The sequence below is a fragment of the Mesoplodon densirostris genome, chromosome 9 (genome assembly GCF_025265405.1).
Source record: "Mesoplodon densirostris isolate mMesDen1 chromosome 9, mMesDen1 primary haplotype, whole genome shotgun sequence".
Taxonomy (NCBI): Eukaryota; Metazoa; Chordata; class Mammalia; order Artiodactyla; family Ziphiidae; genus Mesoplodon; species Mesoplodon densirostris.
In genome coordinates this window covers 37,566,704-37,586,209 of record NC_082669.1, presented here as the reverse complement: position 1 = coordinate 37,586,209, position 19,506 = coordinate 37,566,704, and the positions used below count along the sequence as shown (strand labels likewise).

The following is a 19,506-nucleotide window of genomic DNA, read 5'->3' as shown; positions in this document are numbered from 1 at the left end:
TATATGTATAACTGAATCACTTTGCCGTACAGTAGAAATTAACACATTGTAAATCAACTATACTTCAATTTTTAAAAAATTATAAAAGTAAAAAAAATTGGGAGAGAAATGGGAAAAGAAGGTAAAAGGTAATATAAGAACATTGATCCCATCATTTTAGTCTAGGGAGGGAGGTAGATATCATTTAAACTGACATAAAAAAATAAAAGACTAAGTACACGTCAGTGAAAAATTAGTTGATCTAAGAAAGAAATGGAAGGTCTAGGAGTTGTGTTGTTGACGCTCGGAGAATGTTGCTCTTTATGGTTGAGCAGGTATTTCTGCTGATGGGGGAGGTTTGGTCAATGCCTAATGCAGATAAACAAGGCACAGTGTGGGGAGAGGGGAGGCCACAGGGCAGAGAACATTTTTTTATGTTTAAATTTCCCTGGGAATTCCCTGGCAGTCCAGTGGTTAGGACTCCACGCTCTCAGTGCAGAGGGCCCAATTCGATACTTGATTGGGGAATTAAAGTCCCACAGGCCACACGGCATGGCCAAAAAATAAAAATAAAAATAAAAAAATAAATTTTTCTTGCCTTGCTAAAAAAAACAAACAAACAATAGTGTGTGCACATAAAAGGGTCTCATTTTTCTCCAAAGGTTCATTATATCATTTGAGATGTCTTAATAAAATCAAATAATACCAGGTGGTTTAATCATTACCACTGACTAAAACTATGACTGTCATAACTGACCTTAAAAAAGCGGCATAGGCTCAGTCAGCCTTACTACAGGGTTCCTAGTCCTCTCACGATTTACCCTAATCACCCTGTCAGAGGGTGTCCTGGGAACAGCTCCATGCCCCATGTAATGTTCTGGGGCACAGCCGTTTCCAGGAAGCACTTAAGAGGTAAAAGCAGCTCAACATAATCGCTGGCGAGCAGATCCCCAAATTAACCCAAGCATCAAGTCTTGCATGAGATGATCCCAAATAACCATCTGCTAAATGACATTAACTAAACTGAGTGAACCCCTCAAGTTAAACGCATGAAGAATCAGATCTCCTGAGCCCAGCAGAACACGGGGTGCTCTTGCTGCCCCTCTGGGCTCAGGCTCCACCACACTCCTGCCTCACCCTCGGGCCTCTCTAACTCCGAACAGCTTGCCATTCCCCCCGCACACACCAGGGTATTCCACACTTACATGCCTTGCCTCCTGCTGTCTCTTCTGCCTCTCCCTTCCCCACTGCACAGTTAGCCTCAGTTGCCTTCACATGCCTTGCTCTCTGAACCCATGCCTGGCTGGCTGCACCAACACTCAGCTAAGCCCAATGCGCCTCCTGTGTTTCTGGGCCATCCCATATATACCTCATGATGTATTTACCACTTCTCTACCTGCAGAGATATTAATCCACCTCTGGGATCACTGGCACCGTCAGCCACTGTTAGTGCCGAAGACAAAAATATCACTCCGGGATTGAGACAGAACAAAGTACAAGTCACCATACTCCATGTACTTTTCTTTAGAACAGGTATCATATTCATCTTTCTAGCCCCTGAAACCTAGTATGGAACTGCCTACAAGCACAGGTGCTCCATCTACGCTTGTTAAACTAAAAAATTTTTATAAGCCATAAGGAATGAATTCATTTCTGAAACTCAAAAAAAAATGCAGAAATAGGTAAATTTGCACACCAAAAATACAGAAATTAAAACTTTCAACCACACTTATCTCTCCAAAGAAAAGCAAGAGCTTCTCCATTTTTGCAAGAACAGCTGACTTTAAAAAAGTAGTAAACATTTGAGGATCACTGGAGAGAACTCAATCATCATCTTATGTTTTCTTAAATAAGCTCGCCAATCATCATCTGCCCAGCTCCAGTGGCAAGCTGAGTAGGACTTTGTTTTGAAAACTAATTCTTTTTGTTGTTGTTGTTTTTTGTTGTCTTTGCTTACTTTGCTTTGAAAACTAATTCTTAATCAAATTTCTCCTCAAAATATTATTTAGTAAAGCTCCCACTGCAAGTAAGTATTGTTAGTTTCTGAGGCAAGATCCAAAATTCAAGGTGGTAAGTATAAGAGAACATAAACCTCAGGTATTCTAACTCTAAGTTTTCAGAATTTAACCTTTATAGCTTTTGACTTAATTTTTACATGCAAGGGACATAAATGAATCGGGACCTAAACTTGTGAGAGTCAGCAGAACATCTATGGTAGAAAGAATAAGGCCGTTTCTCAAATGATACAGTCCTCCATGCTTGAAAAGACCGTTTTATGGGCTTCTATGGTGGCGCAGTGGTTAAGAATCCACCTGCCGGGCTTCCCTGGTGGCGCAGTGGTTGAGAGTCCGCCTGCCGATGCAGGGGACACGGGTTCGTGCCCCGATCCCGGAAGATCCCACATGCCGCGGAGCGGCTGGGCCCGCGAGCCATGGCCGCGGAGCCTGTGTGTCCGGAGCCTGTGCTCCGCAACGGGAGAGGCCACGGCAGTGAGAGGCCCGCTTACAGCAAAAAAAAAAAAAAAAAAAAAAAAAAAAAGAATCCACCTGCCAATGCAGGTGACACGGGTTCAAGCCCTGGTCCGGGAAGATCCCACATGCGCGGAGCAACTAAGCCCGTGCACCACAACTACTGAGCCTGCGCTCTAGAGCCCGTGAGCCACAACTACTGAAGCCCATGAGCCTACAGCCCGTGCTCCACAACAAGAGAAGCCACTGCAATGAGAAGCCCGTGCACCACAACGAAGAGTAGCCCCCACTCACTGCAACTAGAGAAAGCCCACGTGCAGCAATGGAGACCCAACACAGCCAAAAGTAAATTAATTAATTAATTAAAAAAATTTTTTTTAAAAAGAAAGAAAGAAAAGACAGTTTTTAACCAAACTGTCTCACTGCACAATTCACTGAAAACAGCTCCCTGGTTGTCAAACTATGACTAACCATGTCAATAAGTAAACTTACGTTTTGGGCAGAGCACTTCCACATGTAAATGTGCCTGTCTTTTGACATAGCAACTTTCGGTCTAAGAATTTACTTTGTAGAAATATCCAACCAAGCTTCCCTGGTGGTGCAGTGGTTAAGAATACACCTGCCGGGCTTCCCTGGTGGTGCAGTGGTTGAGAGTCCGCCTGCCGATGCAGGGGACACGGGTTCGTGCCCCGGTCCGGGAAGATCCCACATGCCGTGAAGCAACTGGGCCCGTGAGCCATGGCCGCTGAGCCTGCACGTCCGGAGCCTATGCTCCACAACGGGAGAGGCCACAACAGTGAGAGGCCCGCTTACAGAAAAAAAAAAAAAAAAAAAAGAATACACCTGCCAATGCAGGCGACACGGGTTCGAGCCCTGGTCCAGGAAGATCCCACATGCCGCGGAGCAAATAAGCCCGTGCGCTGCAACTACTGAGCCTGCGCTCTAGAGCCCACGTGCCACAACTACTGAAGCCCACGCCACAACTACTGAAGCCCATGCACCTAGAGCCCGTGCTCTGCAACAAGAGAAGCCACTGCAATGAGAAGCCCACGCATAGCAACAAAGAGTAGCCCCCGCTCGCCACAACTAGAGAAAGCCCGCACATAGCAACAAAGACCCAACTCAGCCAAAAATAAATACAAATACATTTATTAAAAATATATATATATATCCAACCAAGAGTCCTATGACATACATATACTTATGCTGCACTGAAATCACTATGAAAAGAACCTTTAAATTGTTGCAACTATTTATATTGTTGCAATGCAACTTGGTTTAAGGAGAGTGAACTATTTGTACCTACACCAAAGATTCTTCAGGATACATTATTTAGTAAAAGCACAAAAAATAAACAGTATGATTTGATTATTAAATTAAAAAGTGTGGATACATGCACAGAAAAATTGCTGAAAAATAATATACCAAGTTACCAGCTATAAGACATGGGAAATACATGGGGATAGGGAGGATTAAAGAACAAATATTTCCACATTTTCAAAATTCATGTGTTTCGAATTAATTTACATGTATACATTTGTTAAGAATTCATCAAGATGTTTTATTTAATATTCATATACTCTATCGTACCTAGGTTATATCTTAATTTTTAAGTAATACATACTCAATGAAGATAAAAACAAAAAGACACCACCCAAAGATTTCTACTTTTATGAGCCCATATCCCAAACGGAACAAAAATTTCTCTTATTTCTGTTATCACCACCAAATATAATATACATCCAGGCTTCACATTTGAATCTCAAGAGGAAAAAATATAACAGCTGCCATGGGAGTGACTACTGGGTGATGCTCTACTGATGCTTTATACACATCCCCAGGATCCTATGAGGCATCCTTTCCATTCTAACCTCCCAAATCTGATTTCCTCATCCTTAAACATTTATCATCATGAATTCAGAAAGTAGAGTTGGGATTCAAACCCAGATATAACATTCTTCTGGCTACACCCTTCAGTTCAACAAGAGCACATGAGGCAAGCATCAGGGCTCCTCATCAAGATGTTTCAGTACGATTTCCCCCTCCTACTCTCTCCCAATCCTTAATATTCCAAGTTTAAGAGACTTCCTTCCACAAGGCAGGATCCTACTAAACTTGGTAACAAGGCGGGACAACCAGGCACCATGGACTCCACAGAGGACACCTCTACCTCTTTTGCCATCTAAAACACATGCTGTGAATCACAATCACCTGCCTAGGATAAAGCCATGGCACCTACCTCCTCATGCCCTCTGTTCTACTCTCATATCTCCTTAGGCCCCCTCCAACTTCCCTGCAATTCATTTATACTAAGATGAAGCTGCTTAAAAAAACAAAAAAAAACCTTCAAGGAAAAAGTAGTCTCATTTTCTGTCTTAAAACAGGATGTCCGGATATTTTATCCTGCAGTAAGCCCTGGATTCCAGACTACCTGTACCTTTCTTTTTCCTGCAGGAAGACAATAAATCAACCCTTCAAAGAAGCCAAACAAGATTTCTTTTTTCTTCAGAGAAAGCAAGAAACAGGACATCTCTGCTCCGACTTGCCACTGCAAACAAGATCAGGCTGCTGTGTAAGCTACTTTTTTGAGGATTTGACAACTTTAAATGGGAGAAATGAAGACAGGGCAGAGTCACAGGACCTGGAAATGGGTTCTACTAATCACCTGCAGTGCCATGGGCAAGGCACTTCTTCTCCCAGGGCTTTACGGAAAATCCTTTGGTAAAGCAACTAACACCATTTTTTAAAAACCCTACTGTGCTATCTCATTTTTATTAGTTTTCTCAAACTAGCAGGTGTTTAACACATTCTGAAAGTAGCATTCTAATAATCAAAGGACTTGCATAGACAAAGAAAGTCTTAAAAGAGTTATTCAGACAAAGTCACCTGTCTCAAAATCAAGTGCTCTAACATATCACCTTGTTTTGGTGACTCCTGTGGCCAAAGACAGTATTCATAATTTGAGAAGGAGGCTACTTTACCAAGGACCAGATTTTTTAATATGCAAAAATGAGAGAATTTAGGGCACTTCAAGGGTTTCTTATATTTCTTATAACTTAAATTTTATGAATAAAATGGACGGAATGCTTTATTCAAGTATACTAAAATAACAAAGTGATTAAAGTATTTTAAACCTCGCCCATAATATTCAAAAATATTGTGGCCATTAGTTTCAGCCTTTGCTTGTCTTTAATCAAGTATTTAGACAAGCGCATAGAAGCACTGGACTTTGCACTGTTTTGGAACCAAATATGTACTAATAATAAGCAGAATGGGTTGTCCACGGGAAAGTGAGCTCACAGTCACCAGAAGGGTCAAAACAGACGCCAGAGGGTAGGTCAACTGTTACCAACAAGTCTTGTCCACTGAACAAGAGGAGGATCTACTAACCTTAGGAGCCGCTTCCATCTCTAGCAACTTATAAATAGAACATACTTACAGATGTTTCTGGAACATTAAAAAAAAAAAGAACTAAGAGCCTAATAAATGAATCCTGGATGAAAGGCTGTATTCCAGGTTGCTCCAAATTTTGTAAATCGCTCTCCATTTATTTACAGCACAGCCAGAAGGCTGAGACTTAACACCGCTCCCACTCACTTTTTCATCCATCTAAAGCACAAACTCTCAGCAATACTCTACACAGTTGATTACCTTCCTTCTCCACAGGCTTTCTTCACTTCTCTCTCAGAAACAGTTCGCTGTGCTTGACTTCCACTAATCACTGGCCTCCTTCACTCTCCTTTGCTGGTCCCTCCTCCCTCCTAGAGCTCCAGGCTCAGTTCCTTGATGATCTTGTCCAATTCCATGATTTCAATACCACAAGCTAATGAAGCCTCTATCGCTCACCTCCGCTTCCTACCTTCTCCTGGGCTCCAGACCAATATATCCAACTACCTACTTGACGTCATCATTTAAATTTCTAATAAGCGTTAGAAACAAAATATGCCAAAAGTAAAGCTCCTGACTTCCACCCAAGAACCTGTTTGTCTCACAATACTCTCCATTTTGGTCAATGGCACCACCTTCCAACCAGTTGTTCTGGTCAAAAACTCTTGTCATCCTTTCCTCTTCTCACACCTCTCATCCAATCCATCAGCAAACCCTATTAGCTGTTCCGTAGAAATAAACAGACACTGACCACTACTCGTTACCTCAAAAGTTAACACCATCCTCTCTTACCAGCATATTACAAGGGGACTGGCTCCCCATTTCTAGCACTAAATGCTATTTTCAGGTATTTTATGTTCTAAGCATTTTCAAGCCTAAATGCTCCCCTCCTCCAATTTGTGGAGGATCTACAAAGATGGCCACCATCAATTCCTCCTCTGTGTACATGAATGCCACTCCACCATCAAGAGAGAGAAGCTATTTCCACATCCCCCTTGAACCTGTCCTGGCCTCGTGGCCTGCCTTTATCAATAGAATGGGATTAAAAGCAACAATGTGCCAATTCTGCACCTAGCCTTTAAGAGGCCCAGCAGCTTCTGATTTCACTTGCGGTAGCCAGCCAGGGGCCACTACTGAGTGATGAGATACCGAGTAGAGAAAGATGACCTGGATAAGCACCAAGAGCCCAGACATGTGAGTGAAGTCTTCTTGGACCTTCTAGCCCAGCTTAGTAAATGACCCAAAATGATAATCATGTGGAACAGAACTAACCACCTAACAGACCCATATGACCATAGGAAAAAGTAAGTTGCTGTTGTTTCGAGCCACCAGTTTTCAGGGTGCTGCGATAGAGAACTGAAACACCATGATCACAATGGAATCAACATCCTAAACAACTAAGTGATAATGGCCGATATTCTAAGGACTCAGGCCTCTTTCAGCTTAGAGTTCCACTAGATTTTAACAGCATTTTTTTTTTCATTTCAAAGTTTGGTTTGAGGAAACAATAATTCCGTAATTTCAAACCTTTTCCTAATCAAGTTAAATGGCCTCAGCATAATTCTCTCAAACACATAATTTATGTACTATGGACTCCTCTTCAGGGCAACAAAATTCCTATACTGTATTGATATTTATTATAGTTGTGTTTATTTACCAAATACTTACCAAACAGCAATTTCAGACCATGATAAATTTTAATAGAACACTGAAAACTGTTTGCAACCAGCTTTCAAGCAAAATTCTGTAGTCAAAGCCCATTTGTAAACATCAGATTTATGGGGCAGAGATCTTAAGTAAACATGCCAATCCAGGGACTTCCCTGGCAGTCCAGCGGTTAAGACTTCACACTTCCAATGCAGGGGGCATGGGTTCAATCCCTGGTCAGGGAACTAAGATCCCACATGCCATGTGGCCAAAAACAAACAAAAACGAAAACCAAACAAACAACAACAACAAATTCTATGCCTGTGGTGGTAGTTACACAACTCAGTAAATATACCAAAAATCATTGAATTGCACAAGTAAAGCAAGTGAATTGTATGGTATGTAAATTATAACTCAATAAAAATTTTTAAAAATAAAAATGCCAATCCTATCCCTTGGTCACTGCTCCCACACTGCCACCTCCTGTCTTATGACTCTAGAAGCTTGAATCAGTCAACAGTTGATAAAGGAAACTCAGCTAAGAATAGCACAGACTCTCTCCTTCCTCCCAGACGAAACCAACCACCAGCGTTCCTGAATGGATAATTCACACTTTTCAAAATTAGTTACTGCTAGAAAAGTTGCTGTCTGAATGCTGCTAAAACCATTAAAATGGAGTTGCTTCAAAATATGTATCAAGGTGGCTCAACAGCTTCACTTTAATACAAAATCCCAGACCTATAACAACACATGAACTACAGTAGTGTGGCTCACAAAAGCATTTCAAAGTATGGCAAAGATCATGTCCCTCTTGCTGACTGCCCAAAAGAGGTACACGTGCAAAAGCAACTGAACTACCATACTACAGAAAAGAAATACAAGTCAAGTTCCTTACAGGGAAAAGCCCAGCTCTCTGCAATTCCAAAATATATTTTTAAACCTTAGCTGGTAACTCATTTATTTCAAGCAGAATGCAAAACTCAGAACAAAATATGCCTCCTGTTAGTTTATTATAATGGCATTTGGCGTGAACAGAGAATGTAAGTCATCACACAAATCAAAAGGAAACCAGAAACAGAAGCCAAGATTCTCAGTTCCCACTGGCTCCAGGCACATGTCACGTTTTCATAACGTCTTCCTTGTTATCATGGACAGCCACACAGAAGCTACTTATCAACATTTTTTTAAATTCTAATAAAGTGAGAAAGAAAAGTGAGAAATCTTTTAAACTTTCTCAAACCGTACTGAGAAAACAACGTGAAACCAAGAAAAATCTCATTGGCTATAACCACTTAAGCAGTCATGCATTACTGATCTTAAACCGAGCACTGCAAAGATAACCTTGCCTATGATTCTTTACCAGCCGTGAAAGTTTCCTAACATTCAGAATCTCAGGGCTATCCATGTTTGAGAAATTTCCCTAATTAACAAGGTTCACCTGTACCACCAGTGATAAACAAGGGGCATACCTGTTAAAATATTTAGCATTAAAAACAGCTTTTACTGTCCTGAGACAACAGGGTCTTATGCCCTGGCTAATGGGCACATGGCTAGTCATGGCACCATCCTGTTCTACACTTAACAGCTTTTAAAAGGCAGCACTAGCTTTTAAATGGCCATTTAAAGTAAGATATATTTAAAACACAGTCATTTTTATACATGCTCTACCCCATTTATATGCTAAACATAAGATTCTAATACGGAAATAAGCTGTTCATTTTATTTCCTTTTTTTTTTTTTTTTTTTTTTTTAATTTTAAGGAAGCAAGAAACAAAGACATTTGAGCTTAGGCACCACAGTCTGTTTTAACGGATCCTTCCTGGAAAAATATTAACTATGATATCCCACTATTTTTTCTCTTTCATTCAAATATGTTTTGGCTACATACAATTCTAATCAAGGCCAAGAGCTAAATCATGAGGAAGTTTAAGCTAGAAAAAGCTGGAAAATACACAAATTTTCATAATTTAAAAAAGTAATGGAAAACGAATTAAACCACCATCCGTTCAGTTCCCCAGCGTCAGCAACTTTCCTGTTACCTCTCCCATGCCCAAGAGCCCACGACATAACAAAAAGGAAATCGGCACTATTTACAAAATCATATAGGGGCACACCAAGGTTCCCCAAGATACCAGTGACTCTTCCAACCAAAGTCAGCCACCGTCTTCCAAAGTCAAAACAATTTTCACACCCATCCTCACCCCCAAGGAGGGAGGGAAATTTTTTTTTAAAGCTTATACCTCCAGAGTGAAGCCAAGTCTTCATGTGCTGTATCTTTTATATCTGGAACAAAAAGTACAACACTATCACTGGTACTCGGTGCAATCTTCTCTTCATTCTGGATGCAGGGGACCTCAAACTCTGTGAAGCACTGCTATAATCTTCCCCAACTGGGGGGTATCTGAATGCAGAAAAGCAACATTCCTTCCACATTCCCTTGTGACTTGGGTAATCAGCAGCTAAGCTTGGTCTGAACCAAGCTCAACAATGCCCCTTCCTGAAATGGTCCCACCCAGCCCTGCTCCCCGTCAGAGCTGGGCCATCCCAACACGCATCAAATCACCCCCTGGGCCTGCTCCCCTGTTTAGCTGCTGCAAGCCCACTGATCCATCTCAGAGTGCTGCCATAAGCATTCTTCAGCACCGGGCTCCCAACATGCCTTGCACAGCAGGTATAAAGGTCACTGCTGCATATGTGGGTATGCCTGCCTCAGGTGCCCACATGATGATGAGATGGAATGCAATGACTGCTAAGCACAAAGAACTCCACCCAGAAGTCCAGCAGGCTCGCTGGCAAGGGCTGGTCCACGGCATTCAATTCACTGTCACCAGTACCACCTCTTGACCCTCCTATAGGTGCTGGGCATGTGGATCACCAAGATGCCTTCTCTGCCCTCTCCCAAAGCCTATTCAGACAGTGGAACAGTCCAGATAAGGAAAACTACAACACAGTTCCAAGGTTCAGTTAGAACAAAATTGTAACACAGACTTCCGGCAAATCTCCCTGGGCAGGGCTTCCCCCGTAGCGCAATGGATAAGAATCTGCCTGCCAACGCAGGGGACACAGGTTCGATCCCTGGAGGAAGATCCCACATGCCGCAGAGCAACTAAGCCCGTGCGCTACAACTACTGAGCCCGCGTGCCTTAGAGCCCATGCTCTGCAACAAGAGAAGCCACTGCAATGAGAAGCCTGCACACCGCAACGAAGAGAAGCCCGCGTGCAGTAACGAAGACCCAACACAGCCAAAAATAAATAATTGAAAAAAAAAAATAATAAATAAATAAATAAATAAATAATTGAAATAAAAATTAAAATTAAAAAAAATTTTTAAAAATCCCCTGGCAGAGAAAGCAAGCTCTATTGTTGTTTTTAGCCATTTCTGTACAAGCAAAGGACTTACTTGATTGCTCTCTAAATCAGTTTAAAAAAAAGTTGTCTCCAATGTACTCACTCCTATTTACTTTGCTAGTAAGACAATACCATTCAAAATCCTCAGCGTTTTAATGCTAAGGAAAATCAGCTACAAAATTTAATCTACATTGTTAATAAGCTGAAGAAGTTTCCATTGATAAATACTTTCTGCCACTGGTAACATTTTACTTTATGTGATTTCCTAAGCAGCAACTCCTGTTTGTCATAAAGTAACAAGTAAACTAAGTATGTTTTTAGGTTGGGCAAAAGCCTTTAAGAATAAAACAGGCAGTCTATTAACCAGACAATGTTTTTAATTCCCTACACATGGGGGACAAATTCACACCAGCCTGGAGAAGGAAAATCAGGAGAGTAAGGCAAAGTTATTGCATTTACACACAGGTCAAGACATTTAATGTTTAAATTTAGAAACTCTCAAATGTTAAAATGCCTGTCCTTCAACACAGCCATCTGCCTATTTCTTATTCAACATCTGAAGAAAATTAAGATACAGTGGCTAAACATGAAACCAATTAGAATTTGAAGAATGTGCTTACATTTTTTTCCAGTAGGTAAACAATTCAGACTATGCCTTTAACCTTTTTTAAGGAGCTATGACTTCTCCCCCAATTTTTCAATTGTTTATTAAACTGAGATCAATTTAGATCGTTTTCAGCACACGTTCTATTGTTTTAGAAGCTTTTAAAAGAGAATTCCATTCTGCTATATAAAACAACTTGACCCCTACCAAAATTCCCAACTAGAACTAAATCTGGCCACGCCAAATCTCTTTCCAACTATCCCGATGAAAATTAAGTACATGGAGAAGAGAAATCCACAAAAATCCAAACAGGCTGGCAAACAAAAACACAATTTGTGAAAGTGCTTTACCTGGAAGACAGCTCAATCTAAAAATAGGCATAGGGGGTTTCCCTGGTGGTGCAGCGGTTAAGAATCTGCCTGCCAAGGCAGGGGACACAGGTTCGAGCCCTGGTCCAGGAAGATCCTACATGCCGCGGAGCAACTAAGCCCATGCGCCACAACTACTGAGCCTGCGCATTGCAACTACTGAAGCCCGCACGCCTAGAGCTCACGCTCGGCAACAAAAGAAGCCACCGAAATGAGAAGCCCAGAAGCCCACGCACCACAACGAAGAGTAGCCCCAGCTCGCTGCAAGTACAGAAAGCCGGCGCGCAGCAACAAATAGCTAAAAATAATAAAAATTTTAAAAAAAGGCATAGGGACTTCCCTGGTGGCACAGTGATTAGGAATCCGCCTGCCAATGCAGGGGACACGGGTTCGATCCCTGGTCCGGGAAGAACCCACATGCTGCGGAGCAACTAAGCTCGTACGCCGCAACTACTGAGCCTGCGCTCTAGAGCCCGCGAGCCACAACTACCGAAGCCCACGTGCCACAAATACTGAAGCCCGTGCGCCTAGAGCCTGTGCCCCGCAACAAGAGAAGCCACCGCAATGAGAAGCCCGCTCGCCACAACCAGAGAAAGCCTGCGTGCAGCAGTGAAGACCCAACACAGCCAAAAATTAATTAACTGATTAATTAATTTTAAAAAGAAACTAAAAAAAAACCACCCTTTAAAATAAAGTAAAATAATTTAAAAATAGATTAAAAAAATAAAAATAGGCATAGGATGACCTGTTAGATAGCCATCTCTCCCAGCCAAGCACCAGGGAAATGCACAGCAAACCCTTTCCGCCCTCCAGCATACACACCCTCACCAATATCTAACCAGACGCTCTGGCTGCCCTAGTTTAAATTAACTTCCAGCTTACTACTTGGCCCAGGTTGGGAGTGGGGGATGGGAGGGGGTAAAGGAAGAAACCCTAACCCCACCTTGCAAAGCCCAGCAACGCATAAGCCAACACCAGCACCACCGGGAGGAAGCAGAGCCTTTCAAGTCAGAGCTACAGAGCCGGGATCTGGCCTGCTCTGGAGAAGGGAGCCATTTCTCCAAAATACTTGAGAGATTAAAACACAGTCTCCAAACATTCTGTAAACTGACACACTACACATGCTCTCCGAAAAGTGCAATCCCCCTTGTTTAAGTAGCAAAAATCTTCAGCCTTCTCCATCTCTTGGTGGTTATCTGTAAGCAAAAGTATTTTTTAAATGGGGGCGTGGGGAGGGGAGTGGGGGGAAGGCCTGGAGACAAAGGCGGGTTTGCAGAAAGCTGTCTTACTCTGCAGTGACTGAAAGGCGCTTCTGGGCAGGAGAAGCCCAGGCGTTCACTCACGTGTTCCAATCCCGGCGGGCGAGCTACCAGGGTAAAGGCAAATTCTTCTCCTCTCAGATGTGCGGACGGCCTCCCAGGCCTCTCAGACTCGTCGCCGCCAACTCAGGACAGAGAAGGAAAGGCACGCCACACCCGCGCGTGTCTGCAGCTGCTTCCGCCTATCCTGCACTTTTAGGTGGGGGGCGGCGGGCTGGAGCGGTCACTCTTTGCTTCCTAATTCCCACAGATGCCCAGAAACTGCCCTTTGAGACTTTGATTTCCTGTTGCAGCAACTTGACCTACTCTGCCGGAGAACATGTAGCTGTGAGAGCTTCCTTAAGCGACTTTATACCAGTAACAATAATCCAGTGTCAGGGGCCACAGACAAGTCGTCTATTCCTTCACAGCAGTACCAACACACACTCACACACACACACCTGCCAGAAACTTAAAGGCAAAAGACGAGAAACGCCAAGTCATACAGCAACCCAATAACAGTAAGAGGAAAAGTTGTTTTCAGCTGTGTTGAGTCTCTCCTCCCAATGGTTGAGAAAAACAGAATCAATGAGAAAATAATAAGTAAGCTCACCTTTGCCTTTTGGGGACCGAGTGCTCAACTTCTATGGGTTTCCCGTGCAGTTCCACTTTACCTGCGGACACACAAGAGGTGGAGGGGCAGTTGGCCCGGTTTAGCGGCTCTCTGGGCCCCAAGGACCCGCACAGCCTAAGCAGCGACACGAGTGGCCTCCTGAGACCCCGAAAGACACCCGGACGTGGCTCAAAGCCGAGAGAGAAACCGGCCCCGCGCGGGTGGGAAGCTGAGCCCCTGGAGGCTGCGTGTGTGTAACTTACAGATGGGTGGGAAGGGGGATCAATTGGCTGACCCACTACTTCGGGAACACTCTGCCCGGCCCCCCACCCCGTCCGCTTCCCCAGAGACTCCAGAAGACAAGCTCGGGGGAAGGGGCTACGTGGGCTTTCTTCAGGAGGGGGCGCCCAGGCCCTTCTCCCGGGTTCAAGCCCAGGCCCGCCGGGAACTGGCAGTGAGCGGCAGGAAAGGCTCGAGGACCGCAGGGCAGGCGCGGCAAGAGCGAACGTCCAGAGGCGCAGCTCAGCACGGACTGCACAGCGCGCGAGGGACGGCGCGGCACCCGCCACCCCGAAAGGCATGTGGCTCGGAGTGGAACCTGAACACAGCCTTCCCCCGGGCGTCCCACCCCCGCGCGCCTCCCCGCCACGCACGGCCCCCCGCCCTCGCCGAGCGCTCCCCACCAGTCCCGGAGGCCGCGGCCCGAAGCCTGGCAGCCCGGCGCCACGGCGGGACTCGCTCCGAGGCGACCCCTGGTCGCCCGCGCCCACCTGCCCCTCTAGCTCGTCGTACGCGGGAAGGTCGAGCAAATAACCCGGGTCGCCCTCGCCCGCCTCCCGCAAGGTTGAGGGGAAGCGCGGGGCCGCCCGTGCTAGGCACCACCCGCGGCCTCGTTCGGCAGCCGGGTCAAGGCCACTTTGAGTTCTCCCGCGGCCGGGGTCTGGGGCGGGAAGGGAGGCAGCGAATCCAACACCACAAATAACCGGCAGGGAGAGGAAGGAAGGAGCGAGAAACAGGCGTTCGCTCTCGGTCCCCAAGCAAGGCCCGGCGGGCCGGAGCCTGGAGCACGCGCCTGGGCCCGGGCGGGGCGCGGGGCGAGCACCCCACCCCCTCCAGCCCCGCTCCCAGGCGCCACACAGTCCCCCCCGCCTCCCCTCCGAGCCCGCGCCGGGGCTTTCTTGACAGCGCGCTCGCTCTCAGCCCTCAAAGCCCGGCGGGGGAGGGGAGCCGCGGGGGCCGGGTAGGCGCCCGGGCTGGGAGAAGGGCCCCGACCCACGCGTGCAGGCGCCCGGGCCTCGTCCCCTCTCCCCCGCCCGCCCAGGCCGGGGCCCTGTGTGGACAACCCCGTGTCAGCCGCGGCCCGACCCCGGCAGGCCCGGGCAAGCGGCGCGGGGCTGGGCAGGCGTCCCGGCGGAGCCCGGCCGGGGCCCACCTGAAAGCGCTTCGATGGCCTTGAGGGCCCAGCTCTCGTCCGGACAGTCCACAAACGCGTAGCCAGTCTTCACCAGGAAGGGTCCCGACACCGGGATCTTGGCGTCCTTGAAGATACTTTCCAGGTCCGAGGGGACGGCGTTCTCGCTGAGGTTTCCGATATACAGTTTGTTCATTGTGAAGAGCGGTTGTTTAAAAAAATTAAGAGAAAAACGAAAAATTAAAACCACCCACAGCGATGGATGGATCCGGCGGGTTTTGTTCCCCTCCTCTTCTCGCCGTTAAAATACACAGACACACTAAGAACCAAGGACAAGAACGAGGAGCGAAAAATAAGATCCGAGGGTTTCTGTTTTTCCTTTTCTAGGTATTAAAAAAAAAAGAAGAAAAGAAAAAGCCTTGCTACAACCCAAACGCATCAACGAGTCTTCCTAACTCGGAGGAGGAGGCGGGATTAGCGAGAAAAAGGAGGAGAGGAGGGAGGGGGGGAAACTACTTTTTGTCTCTTACTCCCCAACCCCTCTGGCATCGGCCAGCGGACTGTGAAAATATCACACTACGTGAGGGCAGGCGCCGCCTCCCCATAAAAAACCCAGAAGGGTGACTGGCAGGGGGGAGGGGAGAAGGGGTGGAGGGAGGAAGGCGCAGGAGGCGGAAAAAATCCGCTCCGAGTGTCCGGCTTTTTGAATGAGCCACGTGTTCAAACTACAAATCAACGTCTCACGTGAGGAATCCCAGCGCCTCAATTAGAGTGGGCTTCGCAGGAAAAAAAGAGCTAGCAGGAGGAGGAAGAGGGGGAGGGGAAACGAGATTGGGCGAGGGACCGTGAGAAGGCGAGGAGGAAGAGGGGCGGAAAATGCTAAAGGAGCCGCAGCCGAGGCACGGAGGGGAGCGCGGCCGGGGGAGCAGATTGTCACCACGGAGTTTAGAAAGGGTTATCTGGTCGGGGCGGATCCGGAGGGGGAGGGGAGGGGGAGGGGAGAAATATTGATTTTTTTTTTTTTAATGAGATAGGAGTCGGGGTGCTAACTAGGCAATTCCTCAGCTCTATTTACCGGAGTTTTCAATGTTCGATTTTTTAAAAGAGGTAATTAACAAAGCCAAAGAGTCCCCATTCCGAACTCGCCTTGTGGCTTTGATGACACAAGTGTAACCTCGGCAAAGCCGCGAGCACCTTCCCAGGGCTGGCAGGGACGGAAACGCAATGAGGGGGTGTCTGGGTGGGTGGGTGCGGGCGGGAGAGGCGGGCAGACGCGCCCCACCCTGTGCACCCTTTACAGTCGCGGGCACCGGGGAAGTGGGGCGGCCCCGAGCCAGGGGGATGGGGGATGGGAGCCCGCGGCGTCCTGGGCGGGTGTCTGGGCGACACCTCCTCCGCCTCCGCCTGCGCTCGCGGTGGCTTTGGGCTTCGCGTTTGCCATTGGTTGCGCGATTCAGAAAAGGCTCCGGGATCAATGAGGCCGGGGGCGGGCTTGGCCACCGGTGGGGGAGGGGAGCGCAGGGGCAGAGGTTTCTGGCGTGGGGATGGGGGTGTCCCGGGCCTCGGAGGCCGGAGCTGAGAATTCAGAGTGGGAAAAGTCGGTATTTAAACGGAAACCATTTCTTCCTGTAGTTTCCAGAGGAGGAGGAGGAGTGGGGTAGGCTGGTACTTTTATTTAAAGAATTTTAGTTGGAGAACTTGGGACTCTTAAAACAGGAAGACCGCTCTGCGTTACCCCTAGGTGGTATTTGCACTCGAAAAATTGCTCGAGTCTCTTTCTGCTTCTTTTCTGCCTGCATTTGGCCATGAGAACCATTCATAATTTCCCCTGTGTGTAACGAGTACAATGGTGGGTGTGGGGGGGAGGGTCTGGGCCCGGTGGAGCCTTACTGGGCCGACAAAATGAGGACTGGAGACGAGGAATACGGAAATGAGTGCTGGGGTTCTTCTGGAAATCTCCAAGTGTTTCATGATTGTGTACTCCACTCAAAGGCTTCATGTGCACCAGGATACTTGAGGTTTATTTTTAACAGGTATTCCATGGAAAAGAATGCTTATTTTTAAAAAGTGATTGCAATTATATATAGGATGGAAATACAAGCAAGAATCTTTAATGACTTAATACTCTTATTATTAGAAAAATGTATTGAGTAGTAGAGAAAATACTGTTTACACTGAATCATCTTCAGTAATTATGACAGTTGATATAGTTCATTTCTTTTGGTCCAATCCGTATATGGCATTTAAAGGTGTATGATTTCCAATTGAAAGATGAATGGCGGATTATTTTTTAAATATGTGGGAATTATTGCATGGTATAAAGAGCATTTACATTTTTCCTTTTAAAAGGAACATAATTTTGTGTTAAGAAACCGGAAGGTGTCAGATCATCCATTTTAAATGCAACTGTTTCTTTCTAACAGGTTTTTCTTTTCCTGCCAAGCAAATCCAACTTTTTAAACGTAAACTCACTTTCACAATATTTTCATTCACATTTAATTTAGTGAAATGTTTTTACTTTACGATACGGAGGGGGCAAACATGTTCTTGTGTAATCATGTTTAGAACTGCGTTATGAGCTATGTCTTCAAAGAACGTTTTGGTGGTGAAATTTTAAGTTTCTGGTTAGATTTAACTTTTAAAAAGAGCTTACTTATTTTTCCTTTTCATGTTTTTGAAAAGAGAACCTTCGTTCTAAAAAAAAGGAAAAAAATATATGTATTCTTTATGACTTCTGTGGTATTCAAAATGTAAATATCAAATTATGAATTTATTTTGCATTTACCTGTTGCATGTGATCAAAAGCTATTTGGAGAAATATGTTTTTCATTCACTTAGTAATATTTGCTTTTCTCTAAATTTTATAGTCTGTTGACCATTTAAGTTTTAGTAATTTTTCATAAGAACAATTTTATATGTTCAACTTGCTTTCAAAAATCAATTGAATGGTGCCTTCTGGATTCTTGACTGTACTTGCTCTTATTAAAACTGAGACCTAAGAAACTATCTGCTTCTAAAGCAGGGGGTAAAATGTTTATTTTCCATAAATACTAGTCCGTGCCTGTCTGTCACTATCAAACAAATCAAACAGCTGGAATTTAAAACAAGTGTGTGCTGTTTTGATGAAATATGTTCCTGGGGCTCTTGTGAATTTAATCTGTGTATTATTATAACAAACTGGATACTCCGTCTAGGACCTTAAAAACATACACGAGTTATATAAGCTCAGACATCAAAAAGGGAGGTAAATACAGTCCATTCCACTTCGAATTTTCCAAGCATTTGAGGGATAAGTATATAATCAATGGCTGAGTAGAAAGAGCATGGGTAATTGGGTTTTTTTACTGGCATTTCAAGTGTAAAAATATCTTCGGTGGATTTTCAAGAATGAATATAAGGTTAATGTAACCTCCAGTCTGAATGAGTCTGACACAAGAAATTAACCGTGTGTATGGGCTACTCCAAGCTCTTCCTGAAGCAACTGCAGCTAATTAACGTTAACTCCACGAAGGACTCCCACCCATTGTATGTGCTCTGATGCGGTTGAGTCTTTCCAACTGCAGCCTGTTTACTCTTTGGACAGCTGCACCTCCTCCTGATCTCCTGACCTGAAGGCAATAAAAATGTTTCTTAAGGGTCAGTGTAATATTAAAGGAGAAAAACCATGTTTAGAAGGTCGGTTACCCCTCCTGTATCCACAGGTTATGAGCGACGGCTTATCAGGTAGAGGAGGGAGAAGGGGCATTCTTGTTGCTACCCCTAACTCCTGGCTTCCTCTGAGACCAGCCCAGAGCCGAAGTCCTTAACGCGGGTGGGCACGCAATGCCCGCCGCGTCGCCTGGGCCTCATAGGAGGTATTTTTTAACATTCTCTTGCTCCTTCGAACAGCTCTCCTGGACTCTGATCTGTTAAAACCAGATGTGTGATAAGTGGTAACCTGGCTCTGTCCTTCTTCAGAATATGCCTTCAGTTATTTTTGTTTAAAATAAAAAATGGTGCCCTAGGAGATGTTTCCTTTTTCCCCTGGCTCTGCCGGGAGAAAGAGGGCGGGATCCTTCGTCGGCCGCTGCTCGCCTCAGAGGCCCTAGACCACCCGTCCTCCCTAGCCCTGCCGCGGGACAGGCGCCTTCTGGCTCCGCCTCGGGGTCTGTCCCTCCGCGCGGAGCCGCGTGGAGGGTTAGACGTGGGGGCCCGGGCAGGGGAGCCTCTCTCGTCCCCCTCGCGGCACTACCCCACCTGAGCTCGTCCTTCCCCTGCCTGCCGGGGCGGACCAGGCAGCGAGTCTGGCGACCCTGCCGCACTTCCGGCCTATTTTGAGTGTGCCAGGGGCTCCTTGGAGCTGGGGGATGCTCGGTACCCACGGAGAAAGACCGCAAAGAGAGC

At 45.7% G+C, this 19,506-nt stretch overlaps 1 protein-coding gene across 1 annotated transcript in view; it reads right to left on the bottom strand.

Annotated features, from left to right (window-relative positions):
• Nucleotides 1-15,648, bottom strand: part of IGF2BP3 (insulin like growth factor 2 mRNA binding protein 3) — a 150,638-nt gene extending 134,990 nt beyond the window's left edge. The window contains exons 1-2 of the mRNA XM_060107644.1: nucleotides 15,145-15,648; nucleotides 13,713-13,773 (exon numbers count right to left, since the gene is read on the bottom strand). Of these exons, the coding sequence (XP_059963627.1) occupies nucleotides 13,713-13,773; nucleotides 15,145-15,319 (236 nt within the window). The 5' untranslated portion in view covers nucleotides 15,320-15,648. The remainder of the gene's footprint in view (nucleotides 1-13,712; nucleotides 13,774-15,144) is intronic.
• Between the last annotated feature and the right edge of the window lie 3,858 nt (nucleotides 15,649-19,506).